This window comes from Lissotriton vulgaris, chromosome 5 (assembly GCF_964263255.1).
Source record: "Lissotriton vulgaris chromosome 5, aLisVul1.2, whole genome shotgun sequence".
In the NCBI taxonomy this organism is placed as follows: domain Eukaryota; kingdom Metazoa; phylum Chordata; class Amphibia; order Caudata; family Salamandridae; genus Lissotriton; species Lissotriton vulgaris.
Window position 1 is genome coordinate 1,910,322,632 of NC_141693.1, and position 16,731 is coordinate 1,910,339,362.

The 16,731-nt window shown below is 46.0% G+C and overlaps 1 protein-coding gene across 5 annotated transcripts in view; it reads right to left on the minus strand.

The window, feature by feature from the left end:
* LOC147717698 (E3 ubiquitin-protein ligase TRIM39-like) overlaps positions 1-16,731 on the minus strand; it is a 660,302-nt gene that overhangs the window by 45,953 nt on the left and 597,618 nt on the right. The window contains exon 8 of one of the 5 annotated variants that reach the window (XM_086924487.1): positions 2,568-2,580. The exons of 3 other annotated variants lie outside the window; for them this stretch is intronic. In XM_086924487.1, coding sequence (XP_086780613.1) covers positions 2,568-2,580 — 13 coding nt within the window. Of the gene's footprint in view, positions 1-2,567; positions 2,581-3,992; positions 4,011-16,731 lie in introns of all 5 variants that reach the window. One more of the 5 variants, XM_086924486.1, reaches the window with a different exon arrangement.

A 16,731-nucleotide genomic window follows, 5' to 3' on the forward strand; every position in this document is an offset into this window, starting at 1 on the left:
TGCCAGACTTCTGTCTCTTTCCGTCAGTGTAAATGTCAAGCCCCCTGCACCCTCCAGTTTCACGCCAATCACACGTCATGCAGCTGCGCGCGCATCCCAGCTTCAGATTTCTGCTGACATTGCAACATTTCTGTTTAGTGCCACCCATATGTGACACCTACCTGTGACGTTTCTAGCGCACACCTCTAGTTCACGCCTAGTCCACGCCTTCTGATTACGTACTAGTAACACGTGGATGCTGTTATCTTGTCTTCTCTCAGCTGTTACGCCTTCTATATTGCTTTCTATGGTGTAAAATTAAGTATATAAGCTATGTATTGTCAATAAAGCTTTGCTCTATCCCTTCCTGGACCCTTTGCGGTGCCAGGAACATGATATCCTGTTCCGGAACGATTCCTTTATGGAATAAAACCCCTTAGAACTCTAACACCACGGACTCTGTCTTTTTTCTTTCCGATTGAGTTATTATTGATTAAGTACTTACCTGCATAGAAATTAAGATGGTAAATTAAATATTTACAACATTTTGGCGCCCGAACAGGGACCCCTCCCCCACCTCACGCGCCGGTTGGTGCCGTGCAAGCTCTGTCCCCTGCCATCAGTTAGAAGGAAACTACGCGTACCGGCAGGATTTCCTGTATCTCCCTCTGGCTCATGGAGGTGATGAAGATTGCGATCAGTACCCAGACGAGGCGGTGAGGAGTGCGGAGGATCCCGACCAGAGCCTAGCCGAAAGAAGCAAGGTCCGAGGTGTCAAGAGGCCCACCAGTTTTCCGAAGTTTTCCGAAGTTTTCCGAAGTATCCACGTGCCGAGTCGAGTCGAGTCCAGTCGAGTTTTCCGAGGCCTTCTGTTTCCGTGCTTCCCGGTGAGTACCATTGCTGGGACGTATCAAGGCGAGTTTGGGTACACAAATTCGGTCTGCACTGTTTCAGACAGTGTATCTGTACTGTTTAGCAGTATATCCGAATAGTCAAGTTCTTGCACTGTTAGCAGCAGTGTATCTGTACTGTTTAGCAGTATATCCGAATAGTCAAGTTCTTGCACTGTTAGCAGCAGTGTATCTGTACTGTTTAGCAGTATATCAAGTTGTCGAGGGTAGTCATATATGTCTCAAATGTCTTTTCCTGTGATTAATGTCGTGGTATGAGTGTGACTGTTTTTAATGTGTATTATTGTGTTCTTGTATAACTAGCTATATCCAGTATTAGGTAACAAGGATTGAGCATTCAGTACTAAGCGAACAAGATGCCGTTTTTCAACAAGTTAAAGCAGATAGGAACTAGGAAAGGGATACTAGAGGAAGAAATTCCTATCCCCCCCTAGGGACACTCCAGGAAATTTTATGTACCATAAGCATGGCATAGATGCCATATTGTATCTAGATTTATGGACCGATTACACTAAACATCTAGACGAGAGACACAGATGGCCAGTTACTGGAACATGGGATGCCGAGTGCATCATGAAGGTAGAGGAAGCACTATGGAAAAAGAAAGCCAGACAATCTCAGAAAGACGCCATAGAGTTTTGGCGTAAGGAAGCACATAAGCGTGCCGAAAAAGCACTACGTAGAGAAGACAGACTTAAAGAATCAGATAAAGCACAAGAAAACGAATTAGTTACTGAAGGGATTCGAGTAAAAGGAGAGCAAGTAGACCGTGCACGAAACAATCTCGTAAACGGTATGTATCTCGTGGCCGAGGGCTCGTCTGAGGCCATTTCAGAAATACCGAAAAATCTGCCGCCACCATTGATTCCAACTAAAGTAACTCATAAGACCACTAAAGACATATTCCTGAATTCCTATCTAGAGGATGTAGCACCCGCTTACACAAATCTGCCTGTCCGCGCCCTGCCTAACGACAGGGACGGGGGTGGTAACCCGCCCCAAGATCATATTCCGCCAGTACCACAACAGAGTACTCCTGTTCCACCACCTCCACCACTTCCCGTACCTAAAGTTGATTTACCGAAACCACGTCTACCTGACCCTACTAAAAGACAAATTCAAGTTCAGATACAGACTCCACAGAGAGATAATGTCCAAGCTTCCGCCTCAGGAAGTGCGATGGGGGGTCTCAGTACCCCGCCACTAACACGCAGAGTAAACCTTAGGGATATGCAGAGTCCTTTTACGTTCAATTCACCCCGCCTCGACATACTCAAAGAAAACCTTTCCGTTTGCAGATATGATCCAGTACCCGGCAAAGACGATAGAATGATGATGGCATCACTACGGTTACGATCTGCTACTGATTTCCTGCTGTTATTTGCAGGAATGAAGGAGCGCCTAGATAGAATATATCAGTTTGTTCAGACTGGGAAAGACCCTGAAAGTATTAAGGATGCCATGGAACATCAGAAGGTTGACGTTCAAGGACAGATACTGCGTTTTTTCATAAACTGCCTAATAAGAGAACGAGACAGGCCTGGGACAGATCAGAGTGAATTAGATGCACTGAACAAGTGGGGTCAAAATATATCTGAAGGAAAACACGACAAGGGGATTTGCATAGCCAGTATGTACAGGAAAATAAGAAAAGAAGTGATAGAGATACATAAAGACAAGCAAGAAAAGGCTTCCTCCGAGGAGGAAGAAGAACCTGAAGAACGAGAACAGACTACCGACACTATAGCGTATGTAGGTAAGGGAACTTACCTTAGGAAAGGCATTCGCCCAGAAAGCAAGAGAGTTCTTTTCTCTGCCCTAACAAATCCGAATTCTTCTGAACATCAGTTCCAGGAGACTGATAAAAGGCTTCAAGAACGAATGGGGTACCATGTACTCAACTCTATGGATGAACAAGAATTAGCCCGGTCAGCCATATTATGGACTGACAATCCGGATATATATAATGATGACACCGTAGCACAGACATTCCTGAACCTTTCCCCAGACGAGCAGAAATTAGCAGGTGTATACATGATTCAGCACCTCTTCATGAAATACAGAAACCAACATTCTGATCCAGGTCCCTTACACGAAACATTAGAAGCATTACTCATGGATAGATGGAGAGGTCTCAGTACTAAGTTAATACAAATAATTCTAGAACAACGACATAGATATAACACTTTCATAAGCTCTGAATATGTTCCCGCTCCACCCCCAGAAAGAAAAATGTATCATATGGAACGTCTGCATGGCATTGAAAGTCAGAACCCCCTACGAGAAGTGCATCCAGTTATGGGTGCTGATAATAACTTGAAACGTGTGTATGTACACACGCCACTGACTAAGTTAGAACTGTTAGAAATGAAGAAACTAGTCCCGTGCCATGATAAAGACCCCGCAGGTTTTCACCGAGAGCTTAAAGACATGTTACTGATGGGGGATTACACATATGAAGACATCACGAAAATGTTAAAAGTACTGCTGCCCACGGGCATCTACGAAAAATTAAAGGAAAAGGAATGGGAGGTGGGAGAGAAAAAGATTGTATGGGCAGAAATAGAGGACGAAGAGAACAAACGAGTCCCAGGGGTAGGCTTTGGGGAGAAAACTAAAGCATTACCAGGCCTGATAGTCCAGGTTCTGCCAAGATTGCTGACAACGAGAAAAGAAGACTGGGATGCAATCTCAGCATGTAAACAGAAACCCGACGAAGATACTAGTGACTTCTATTCAAGATTCGAGAAATGTTTCATTATTAATAGTGGTCTTAAACCAAGTAGCGAGTCGTACCCGCATCTTTTTGTATCCAAGTTAGTTGAGAATTCCCTGTTAGCAGTCAAAAACCGTGTATACAAGGTTGAGAGTACATGGCAAGCAAATACGCCATCACAGATGTTGCAAATGTTACAATACCACCAGAACAGAATTAGAGAAGAACAAGATCAGGAACAGAAACGTATGAAAGACACGAAAATGAAAATGCTAGTAGCCCAGTCGGTGCCAACCGACGGCCACAGAAAGGGTACGACCCAGACAGCTCACGCCGCAGCTCCCGTTAAAGGGACATGCAACTATTGCAAGCAGCCAGGTCACTACGTGCACGAATGTCCAGTCCTGAAGCATAACATAGAAACAGGTAAAACTAAAGAAAGACCGCGTCCACCAAGACAAGATCAGCCCCAACTACAGACTTCACAGAACGTACAGCCCATGCAGAACACGCAGCCTACGCATGCTTCTCCTCATACAGCACAGACAGTAGCAGTATCACAGCCACAGCCCATTGCCGCGACTCAACGAGTTTCCCAACAAATGTACCAGTATGCCCAAGCTGCTTACCCCGAGTATCAACGATACGCATGAAACAGCCTAGAGAGGGAGATGGGTTTGCCTCTTATTGAGATTCCTGTAGATCAAGAAGGTCCTTATGTACACAGTCACGTATTGGGAAAAGACAGAAAGTTTTTAATTGACACAGGGGCAAGCCGCACCACCATAAGCCATGACGAAGTCCCAGGGGCACCCCTCTCAGGCTCACAGAATGTTTCCCTTGGTTTTTCAGGACAGCCCATTGTAAATGAAGTATCAGAACCAGTCCCCTTGGCTGTGGGTCCATTATCACGAGTTACAGACTTGTTACTTACGAAATCATGTCCAGAAAATCTGTTAGGAATAAAAACGTTGAAGGCTCTAGGAGCCATAATTTGCTGTTCCCCGGAGGGAGTTAGACTCTTTCTGCGGGATTTCAAGGGTCATTATGTTTTACGGGAATTTGACGTCAGATTGAAAAATGTACCAGATTACTTGTGGGCAAAGGGCCCAACTGATGTAGGTTGTATGCATATCACTCCATACCGTGTTACACTCAAGACAGGAGTTGTTTTACCCCGAATCAGACAATACAAGTTACCACCTGATGCTGTAGTGGCTTTACTGGAAATCATTGAAGAGCTCATTGCCCAAGGAGTGGTCGTAGAGACCGACTCCAATATCTGTAATTCACCCATCATTCCAATTCTTAAACGTACTGATCCCAATGCACCACCAGTATATCGGTTGGTGATTGATCTGCGAGAACTGAATAAATGCATTGTACCACAGTACCCTGTGGTCCCTGATATCTCTTCCCTATTAACTGCTATTGACTCAGAAGCAGCGTTCTTCACTGTAATTGACCTTAAGAACGCTTTCTTCAGTGTACCCATTGATCCAGAGAGCCAATACCTCTTCGGATTCAGTTTAAATGGACGAAGTTTCAAATTTTCCCGCGCACCTCAAGGATTCACAGAAAGCCCCAGCATCTATAGTCAAGCACTGAAAAGACAACTAGATTGTATTCAAATGCCAGTTAACACCGCTTTACTGCAATACGTCGATGATCTGCTGATCACCGCACGAAGTGAGCCCGAATGTGAACAAGCATCACTGACAGTTTTACATTTCCTGGCAGACAAGGGACACAAGGTGTCTCCTTCGAAGCTACAATTCTGTGTTCAGCAAGTGGTGTACTTGGGTCACTTGCTGTCCAAAGTGGGGAGACAGCTCACTCCCGATCGCATTCAGTTAATTGTAAATATGCCACAGCCCCAGACACAAAAGGAAGTGCGGGCCTTCATAGGCCTCACCTCGTACTGCAGACAATGGATTCCTCAATATGCATTTCTAGCCAAACCACTCATCCAGTTAACGACACAAGAGGCAGCGGCTTCGACTGTCCTCCCTTGGACCCAGGAACACACACAAGCCTTTGAGGAATTAAAGAAAGCATTATGCCGAGCCCCAGTTTTAGCGACACCATGTTACAGCAAACCTTTTACACTTTTTGTTACAGAACGCGATGGTACAGCATTGTCTGTCCTCACCCAAGACCAAGCAGGTTCACATAAGCCTTGCGCTTATTTTTCAAGTACATTGGATTCAGTAGCCCAGGCACTCCCTGCGTGCTTAAAGTCAGTAGCAGCAACAGCGTTAGCAATCAGACAAAGTGATTCAATTGTCCTAGGACATCAGTTAACAGTACAAGTTCCACATTCTGTAGAGGTTCTTTTAAACAGAACCCAGACTCAGCACTTGACTATAGCACGACTCACAGGTTACGAATTAACGCTATTCCAGCCACACATAGAAATCAGACGCTGCAGCATCCTGAACCCCGCCACATTGTTACCTTCAGTTATGACAGATCCAGCCCCGCATGATTGCATGGAGATCATTAATGCAGTAACAAAACCCAGACGAGACTTAACAGATGTCCCACTGACAAATCCAGACCTGACACTTTATGTGGATGGTTCATGCATGAGAACAAGTACAGGAGAATTAGTGGCCGCATATGCAGTGACCACTGAAACCGAAGTTAAAGAAACACATCGTATTGACACACTGTCCGCCCAAGCGGCAGAGCTTATTGCTCTGACCCGAGCCTGTATACTAGCCAAGAACAGAAATGTTAACATATACACAGATTCCCGTTATGCGTTCGGAGTTGTACACGACTTCGGCATGCTATGGCAAGAACGAGGTTTTTTGACCTCTCATGGTGCCAAGATCCAACATGGTCCCCTCATTCAAGCACTGTTAGAAGCAATACATCTGCCTTCAGGCATATCCGTCATGAAGTGTAAAGCACATACTAAAGTTACAGATTTTGTGTCCCAGGGTAACGACCTGGCAGACCAGACAGCAAAACATACAGCACTGACGCACACTCAGACAACTGACATGACAAAGACAATAGGACCGACAAATTGTATGACGGTCAGGGATCCCACATTAGATGTAATCGACATTCAGACACATGCTACCCCTGATGAAATAAAGAAATGGACTGAACTAGGAGGGATCCAGACAGATCAAGGTTGGATGACGAAGGGAAAATCTACATGGTTTCTCCCTGATTCTATGGTTCAAGTCATGATCAACACAGCACATAGTCCAGCACATCTAGGAGAAAAAGCGATGTTAGACAGTTTACAAAATCTCTGGAGCAATAAACACTTACGAGCAGCAGCAAAACAGAAAGTGCGTACTTGCATGATCTGTTGTCAGTTCAATCCAGGTAAAAGCGTCCCTGTAGAGCAAGGTGGATTTCATCCTCCCGATCACCCTTTTGAAGTCCTCCAGATGGATTATATCCAGATGGACCGTTGTCGAGGATTCAAATATGTCCTCGTAATTGTTTGTGCACTTTCCCGTTGGACCGAAGCATATCCAGTTCCAGATTACACTGCTCCGACCACTGCCCGACAGTTGGTTCGTGAATTCTTCCCACGATACGGCTTGCCTCGTGTCGTGTACTCAGATAACGGTCAGCCATTCTCGTCCGAATTAATGAAGCAGGTTTCCCTTCTGCTAGGATATCAGTGGAAATTCCATTGTGTCCGACATCCCGAAGCCGCAGGCCTTGTAGAGAGGCACAACCAGACATTAAAGACCCGCCTTGGTAAAATATGTCAAGAGAAAGGGGTCGACTGGATAGTCGCCCTGCCAGTGGCACTGTTCTATATGAGAATGGTTGCCCATTCGAGATCAGGACTATCCCCGTATGAAGTGGTTTTTGGTAGACCACCGAATATGTGGGGGACGCCCATTCCTAAGAAAATTACTGATGTTGATTGCAATATGTTGACAGATTACCTTGCCTCCTTGATGTCTGCACTCCAATCATGTCGTTCACAGGTTGCCGCAGCCTTTCCTGACAACACTGATGTAAAGCCGCATGATGTCCGTCCCGGGGATCTGATTTTAATACGGAACTTCGACAGGAAAAGTCAGCTGGAGCCCCGCTGGAAAGCACCGAAGACCGTTCTACTTACTACAAGGACAGCAGTGAAAGTTGAGGGCAGAAAGGGGTGGATCCACACGAGCCATATCAAACTATGCAATGAACTGAAACCAGACCCCGGCTCGTCCACCCCTTCCAAAGACTGTATCGAGCCCAATGACTTTAAAGTTTCCGAACGAGAGAAAACTCCCCAAGAAAAGTATCGCATGAAACTCCGATCTAGCAAGTCAGACAGTTTAATTGTTTAAGTCCTCCCCTAGGTGAATCGGTTAAATAGTTTCTGACATGTATCCCCTAGATCGAGATAGAGAGAGAGAGAGACAATTCAAGAAACGTACATATTGCAAATCACTACGTAGTCACTGTATAGTGACATTGTTAATAATGTTTTTTCTAAGTATTCTGATTATTATTGCCAGTATATTACTTCCTATCTACTGTCCTATTTTCAAGCGTGAACAATCTGTTTACAATGTTTCTGCTGAACATTCTTTTAGCGAGTTACCTCCACATGAACTCTCTTACAGACTTGCGCTGCGCAACAACACTTTCATTAGTATGCTACATCATTCCCATCAGACTAATAATGCTACCAATTGCTGGATATGTGGCCGACTCCCTCCCTACCAGAATTACAAGGGAGCTCTGCCCCTTTTTCCGTATCCGTTCACTCACAACGGCTCCTGTGGTGCATGGTTTAAAATAATTAATTCCTTAGATCCCGAGATTGCTGTTTTCGACGGGAGCTGGGTTTGGGGAAACTTGAACTTAGTCCTGCTTGATGTCTGTTACCCTGATAAGGAGGGACTCCCCATTAGAATAGGAACTGATCTAGAAAATGAAGTATATGGATTGAGTAATTACACAATTAACCTTATGATTCGTACAGTTGAATCCGAAGCTGCACCAGTCCTGCCCGTTATGTCAGTCTTACCAGTCACTGGTGAATTATGTGTCAGAAAGAAAGGTTCAGTACACTTAGGTCATAGTAAATGTACTACTGTGGTCGAATTCAGTGATCATGGTAAATCGTCCTTTAAAGCTACCCGTCATTCTTATTTTGTTTGTGGTCATACCGCATACATACGTTTGCCTCCAGATTGGGATGGTACCTGTTACATTGCATTCCTTCTGCCACCTGTTTTTCTAGCTCCTCCCGATTATCACAGAAACACACATCTAGTAAAGAATAGACTCAGAAGAGATATCCCGCTTGTCGACTACACAGAAACGGCATGGGAACAATACACCGATTTTAATAAAGGATTCTTTTTCTTTTTAGGCCCTGTCCAGAATAGTAAATTAATACGTAGATTAACCAGAACACTTGAAGCAGTAGTGAATGAAACTGCCTCCGCCCTAGGTAACTTAACCGAAGAACAGTCCGCCATGCGGGTTGTTGTCCTTCAGAATCGTCTTGTTATTGACGTCATCTTGGCAGACAGAGGTGGAGCCTGTAAGGTCATCGGGTCAAGTTGCTGTGTTTTCATTCCAGAAAACGCGCCAACTGTCTATCAAGCTATTACACGTCTTCATAAAATTGCAAATCTGATACATCAGACTCCAGGCACCTGGACTTGGTCCGGTTGGTTCTGGACAACGTTAACTGCTTGGGGATGGAAGATCCTATCCTTCCTAGGCATTGGCCTAGTCCTAATATTCAGTTGCTGCCTGTGCCTACAGTGTGGGCCAGCGATCTGTGGACTGTGTGCCACATCATGCATTGAACATTCTAGTTTTCTTTCACAACGTCAAAGAAAGAAAGATGAACAAATGATGTTACAAGAGCAATCTGATCGATTCATGAGGATCGATATATCATGAAGGGTCCGTAGGGAACAAGGAGGGAATGAGGAAATATAAATTATATGGTCAAGTTGTGTTCCCTAGCGTGTACCCCACCGTCTCCATGTACCAGCTTAAAGTGCATGTAACTTCCCTCCTGTGCCAGCTATGAAGACGCAAATACGTTTGCGTCCAACGTTAACATGTCCTCTTTCAGACCCACCCTGAATGGGTTGAATAGTCCGTTCCTAAGTATACTATGCCAACGTCTTTTTGTAGTGTACCTTACACGTTTTTCAGCTCTGGCAAACTAGGCCCTGAATTTCTGCCATCGAGCCTTTTTCTTGTCTGTTAACTCCGAGGGCCTCAGCCCAGGCTGCCTCTGTACCCGTGAACTCTGACTTACTTCCAGCGCGGCCCTCCGTGCTTAGCTCAGCCTGTTGCCTGCCAAGACTGACTACAACCTTCGAATTATCTGTTCCGCTCCTCGAAAAATACATTCCTGCCTACTAGCTTAAGTAAACATCCTCCCAGCTGCAGAGCCAAAGGGCCGGCCTGTCTCCGTGCAAGTAATTCATAGCCTCTGTTACCATGCTCCCATGGAAGGCCCATGCCCTCACGCTTCTCATGCAGACACTCAGGCGCATATACACGCACTCACAGTCAGTATAGAATAGCTTCTGCCCCAGAGACCTTTCTGCCCAGATAGCCCAGTTCCTAAAACATCAGATACCAGATATGATAGAGGTACGAGTTGATCTGACATGCCAGACTTCTGTCTCTTTCCGTCAGTGTGAATGTCAAGCCCCCTGCACCCTCCAGTTTCACGCCAATCACACGTCATGCAGCTGCGCGCGCATCCCAGCTTCAGATTTCTGCTGACATTGCAACATTTCTGTTTAGTGCCACCCATATGTGACACCTACCTGTGACGTTTCTAGCGCACACCTCTAGTTCACGCCTAGTCCACGCCTTCTGATTACGTACTAGTAACACGTGGATGCTGTTATCTTGTCTTCTCTCAGCTGTTACGCCTTCTATATTGCTTTCTATGGTGTAAAATTAAGTATATAAGCTATGTATTGTCAATAAAGCTTTGCTCTATCCCTTCCTGGACCCTTTGCGGTGCCAGGAACATGATATCCTGTTCCGGAACGATTCTTTTATGGAATAAAACCCCTTAGAACTCTAACACCACGGACTCTGTCTTTTTTCTTTCCGATTGAGTTATTATTGATTAAGTACTTACCTGCATAGAAATTAAGATGGTAAATTAAATATTTACAACAATAATATGAGTTTCCTGTATAAATACAAAATCCAGATTCATTTGTTTCAAGGCTAGCGATATTTTTGCTCTCTTTTGGGGATCATTTAGCCCACATACATTCCATGTTACAACCCTAACTCCCATCGTGCACGTTGTCGCATATCTTTTCCCTCCTACACTCTCTTCTATACCCTATCCATTTAGTTATCCAGCATATTATCAACACTCCATTTACGTTTTTCCTTTTATTGCCTCCTTTAAATTGTCGACACCACACCTGTTCCCCCTGGCTTGAAGATGTCCTTTTTGAACTCCATCTCTCTATTGTGTGTCCTGCCGTGCCCTGCTCCCCCCCTGAGTCCCACCCCTCTCCCCCTTCTCTCTCCCCTCCCTCCCCCCCCTTCCCCTTACTGGCAAATAGGTCAATCCTGACCTATGTGTGACAGCCGCACCCCCCCAGGGGAGTTTCCCCCAGCCACTCCCCCTTAGTACATCATTTTGAAAAGTTAAATCATATTATTTGAAGACATGAAAAGGCTCAGTTATTTCTTTGTAATAGCAGCTACTTGCTTTAAGCTATCTATACGATCAGATTGTATATTTCGATCCCTGTGTGTTCTCTCTTCTCGAAGAAAAGTCAAGTACTCTTGCGCAACAATTTCAGAGAAGAAGATTCTAAACTGACCATTAAAGCCTACTTTGAGGCGGGAAGGGAACAATAAGTAAACTTCACAGCCTATATTCTGGAATGGTACTATGAGTTGCCGCATACGCCATCTTCTTTCCACTGTTGTGTGGCAAAAGTCTGGGCGGGCAAAAAAGGTTATGTCTTTATAGGTTCTTTTCTTCGTGGGTTTAGCCTTCATTATCACTTCCTCTCTTAACAGGTAGTTTCCCACATAGACAAGAATTGCCCTTGTTCTTACGCCCGTACTACCCTTTTTCTGTACAAGGGGAAAACGGTGCGCACGTTGCACTTCTTTGTCCCAGTCCCATGCGTCCATCTCTGGAAACGCGCCTTTCAACAGGTCTACGACAAAGGCTCTTATATCTCCTCCTTCCTTGCCTTCCTCCACTCCCAGCAGTCTTATATTGTTTCTCCTCTGTCGATTTTCGAAGTCTTCCAACTTCCAAAGTATGTCAGATTCTGTTTTCTCCTGCATCTGCCTAAATTCTTGCATCTTTACCATCTCATCCTCAATTTTGCCAGTTCTCTGTTCTACCTCCGTCAATCTACCAGTCGCCTCGGCACACATTTCCTGTACTTTGTGGAGAGATCTCTGTATTTTCTTGTTGGCCCTCTTGGCTCTTTGGCTTTCCAGCCGGGCTTCCCCTTGTATCTGTTGCATTGTGGAAAGTAAAAGATCAAATTTGTCCTTATACAGGTCTGTATCTGGCTTATCCCAATCCGGCACTTTAGATATGCCCTTTTGTGGCAAAGTTCCTCTCTTGCTATTTCTTACTCGGGATCTTCCCCTAATCTTAAGGGTTTCGCTTTTAATTTTGGGTTTCGGATTGCTTTCTTTCACCACCCTATTCTGCGCCTTCTCTAGACGTAGGGAGCAAGTCTCAGACTCTTGGGAATCACTCAATGAGAGGTTCTCCGACTCTGCCGAAGAGGTGATCGATGACTCTGTCTCCTCCTCTTCCTGCTCCTCCTCCTCCTCCTCCAACTCATTATAGTCACTGTCATCGCTATACAATGGCCTTTTAGTAAAAGGTTTAGTTTCACTCTTACCCTTGCCCTTTCCCTTATCTTTAGGGATTGCTCCTTGGTTTACTCCTTGGTTTGATACTGGTGCTTTTTTAGCTTCAGTTGCGGCAACAGTTAGTATTGTAGTTTGCGGTTTACCTAAGTCACCAATATTCAACCCTTCTCCAATGCAAATAACAGTCTCAACTGATGCACATTCATCACCACTTTTTGCGGCTTCAGACTCAATTCCAGGCTCCTTTACATTTTTACGTGCAGATATTTCCCCCTCCTCTGTAGGATCTTGTTGCATGATCCGGAGTTCAGCATGCCCTGTGTTTATATTTTGCATTTCCCCCTGTGGAGCACTCTGCTTTGTTCCCAGACCCCCATTCGTATACCCATCGCTTACTTGGGGCAATACATCTATCTGATGCATGGTCTTGTTCGTACCTATTACATCTTGTGGGTCTGTGTTTTCCGCATTCCCTCTGCTGGCTCTATCATCCAGTGCACTGATATCCACATTGCACATTTCTGGCAGCAGCCTGGAGCAGGCACTATGTTCCACCTCTACCTCACGCCCAGGACCAGAATCTCTCAATAAGCCGGCCCCTCCAGCTCCAGCTCCTCCTCCTTCTCCTTCTCTATGGCGCTTCTCCTCCTCCTCCAGGTCTTTGGCTCCGCCTCCGTTGAGCACTCCGCCTACTAAAGAATCGTGAGGCACACATTCTGTAACCTGCGATAGAAGCGAAGGTGACTGCTGAGCCGACATCGCTCCCGCCTCTGCACCCGCTGCTCCAGGCACGCTGTCCGTGATACTTCCCGCTTCCACCACCGCTGCCGCCGAGTGCCCTGCAGGCTCCGTTGTCGGCTCTGTGCCTCTGGTTTTTGTCAGCAATTCCCTTTGTGAGCCTGACTCCGCGCCATCCACTACCGCGGGTACACCCCCCGCAGCTCTCTGCAGCAATCCTGTTTCGGTTCCCAGCTCAGTGCACACCGTTGCATTATACGCCGGAACCGCTGGAGTCGGCTCCATTCCAAATCTCAGCGAGCCTCTCGCTACCGTTGATGAGGAAGAGGGTGAAGAAGAGGGTGTTAGCCCACGTACCTGAAACGACTCAAAAATCAGGGGCTGACGCAGGATCGCCTCCCTCAGAGACTCTGTAGCCAAGTCCAGCACAGGTAATTCCTTACGTCGCTCTTCTCTCTTCTTCTGGCTTGCTAGCAATCTCTCCTCTTCACGTTTCTTCGCCGCTTCTCTGCGAGTCTGTGCCCTTTGTTGTGCCTTAGTTCTCAGATTAGCTGCAGGAGTATCGGGCTCGCTAGATGTCTCCACTTCTTCTTGCCTCTGAGTGCTCTTAATAACCCTCGGCACTTTAGGGGCCATGACACGCTTGAAAGCCTCCCAGATCTCCTGGCACGATGTAATCCTCCTTTTTACTTTAAACAGTGCTGTCTGCCAGGCGCTGCTCGTTGCTCTCGAGTCTGACTTCCTGCTATGCAGTACCAGTGCCTCTATCTCCACTCCCACAAATAACCAAACATATGTGATATCCAGCATCTCATCATCCAATGTAACAGAAAGAATACAGCTGCAGATCAACTCTGAGCCATACCAGCATGCGTTAGATGCTAAACAGGCATTGGGTCCAGGAGAGTGGCTTGGGTGCTGCTACCCCCTACGGACTGTCGGCAGCCATCTTGCCTTGGTAACATGAGCTTTCCAAACGGTTCGACAATCCAAATAGCTATAAACAATTTATGATCTACAAATAGTACGTTTTCCACACGTGTCTTTTCCTGCGACTTATTTGGCAGCTCTAGGAAAATAGGACACCAACCTTGATGGATGTATGGACAGCTAAAAAAAATGCAAGTTGTAGGAATTATTTTGCTCTGCCTGTATCTCAAACCCTACAGCGCTCAGTAGAGTATTTCTATTGATAGTGTATACATGGGGGCCGGGTGCCATGGTGGCACACGTGGTTTTTACAAAGATCGATCTGGCTGGCTATCTACCCTCACCAATCCAGTGAGGGTAGAAACATTTTTTGTTGTTAAAATCTGCAAGTATGCTGAGGCGTGGCAATCTGTTAAAAAATCCGTGCAAGCTGCCGTACATCCCCTGCCCCGCCCGCAGAATCAAATGCAGTCTGCCCAAATCATATTACTGGCATCATGGCTACTGGCAGTGGCAACTACTTAACTTAATACTTAAAAGTTAATTTGCCTGTACTGCCTGTACCCGAAGAGGGCCGGGCTCAAGCAGGCGGCCGGGACACTCACTTGAGTTTCAGTCTTCTGCATGGAACAGGAACCGTCAGGGTATTAATACTCGCACAGATCAAGTGGGACACAGTCGCGATAATGGCTACGATCATTCTGTCACTCGTCTGTGACCCTGCGTGGGCTGAGGGGGGGTGGGTCAGAGACTGGGTGAGCAAGACATCTCAGTTTCATTGTACTTTAGAAGACTCCAAAACATTGACGTCATTAGGTGTCTCGAATGAAGGTTTAGCCACACGAAGCACAGCAACACGTCCAATGAGGTTCCTTCCTGTTAGGCGGGAGTCAGGACTGGGCCCTTGGTGGTATTGCTCAGTAATTCGCTCTGCCTGTGGCTTGCCTTGCACCGAGAGGACTCGCGGTGGGGTGCGCGTGCATAGCTGCCAAGGTTTTGGATCGCTATGTGTGACATTTTCATAATTTTTGTGTAATTATGAGTGACATTTCAGTGACAATGAGTGACACTTCTCGCATGCAAAATCAAGCAATGACGACGAGGGAAACATATAAATAACAGAAATGACACCCATTTGAGCAACAAGAAACTCCAAGATCCTAAAACTGCTACAAAGCCCCAGAAATGGAGGTAGTAATCTAGTGCCCTTGTAACCTAAGAGGCGACCGCCCAACATCATCCATGAACAGTGAGTTACATCATAAATGCCAGTCTCCTTAGTGAGCACCCACTCTGAAAGGCAGCTGCCTGATCGCGCCACTCTGCCATTAATGCGTCTGACACACTCAGGGTGGCCCCTACTTACTTGTTCAACACTTTGCAGCAGGCACAGTGACTGTGTCTGCAACTGCCCTCCTAATATTACCAAATGTTCGTCCCCAATGTAGCTCGATTGGTCAGTGTGTATTATTTACGTAAGGAACAATGTAAGTCTTATCAGCCAGGTATTTCATATACATTTTGATGTCAAGGTATAATAATGTTATTTGTCTGTTAGATCATCTTTTCATATGAGTTCTCTACCTGGGTTATGCAGGACTGTAATATCTGGACCATACATGGTTTGAGTCACTATTCCCATATTGGCATGTTTTAAAAACCTGTGACTGGTAATGTATAAAATGATTCGACATGGTGTGAAAGTCGATGCCTCTCGATATGGCAACACGCAGTGCACATGAACGTATGTGAGCAGAATGAGTTAAAATTTAAAATAATAGTAACATTACTTTGGCTAGGGCAAAGACTGCATTCTTAAAAATGAAATGGAACGTAGTAGATATTGTTATGCATGTTCTGCAGTTCGTGAAACAAAAAAACAATGACCGTAATATGCATTTTTTCCTAGGAAGCACGGCTCCATAAAATATACAGGATCTAAGTTTTTCATACCATAAAACTTGTAAATCTTGTCAAAATTCGATTCCGAATAACTTAACCAGGTACTCCAGTAAAAAATCAGCTCCAGTTCCCCAAATCAGCTTTCCGTTTCTTGCAGCCTACACACATTTTACTTACTAAGTGTACACTTGTTACTTACCATGTCAGGCTTGGTTTCCTTTTCAGATATAACCATTCAAGGCAGGAGCCAGGCTCCTCAGGCCCCGAGCAACTGACCCCTGCGGGGAACAATCCTTTCCGTTTGGCGCCCACCTCCTCAGTCCACGGCAGGATAGTCTGCTCTCGGTTGGCGGCCTGGTCAGTGTGACAAGTTTGTCCAGTGCTGGCAGCCCCGGGCTGCTGCACAGCTGGGTGACGCTCAAGGACAGAGTGCGCATGAGAGAGAAACTCGGACCCCAGGCTCGGCAATTTCGGATTTGCAGCAGGCGGCGGCCATATGACGGGGCCACAGTGCGGGCGGCCAGGTTGATGCAAGCAGCAGCAGCACTGCTTAAAGAGAACCATGACACCGGGGCCTCAGTGCGGGTTGGCCACGTTGATGCAAGCAGCAGCACTGCTTAAAGAGAGCCATGACGCCGGGGCCTCAGTGCGGGTTGGCCACGTTGATGCAAGCAGCAGCGCTGCTTAAAGAGAGCCATGACGCCGGGGCCTCAGTGC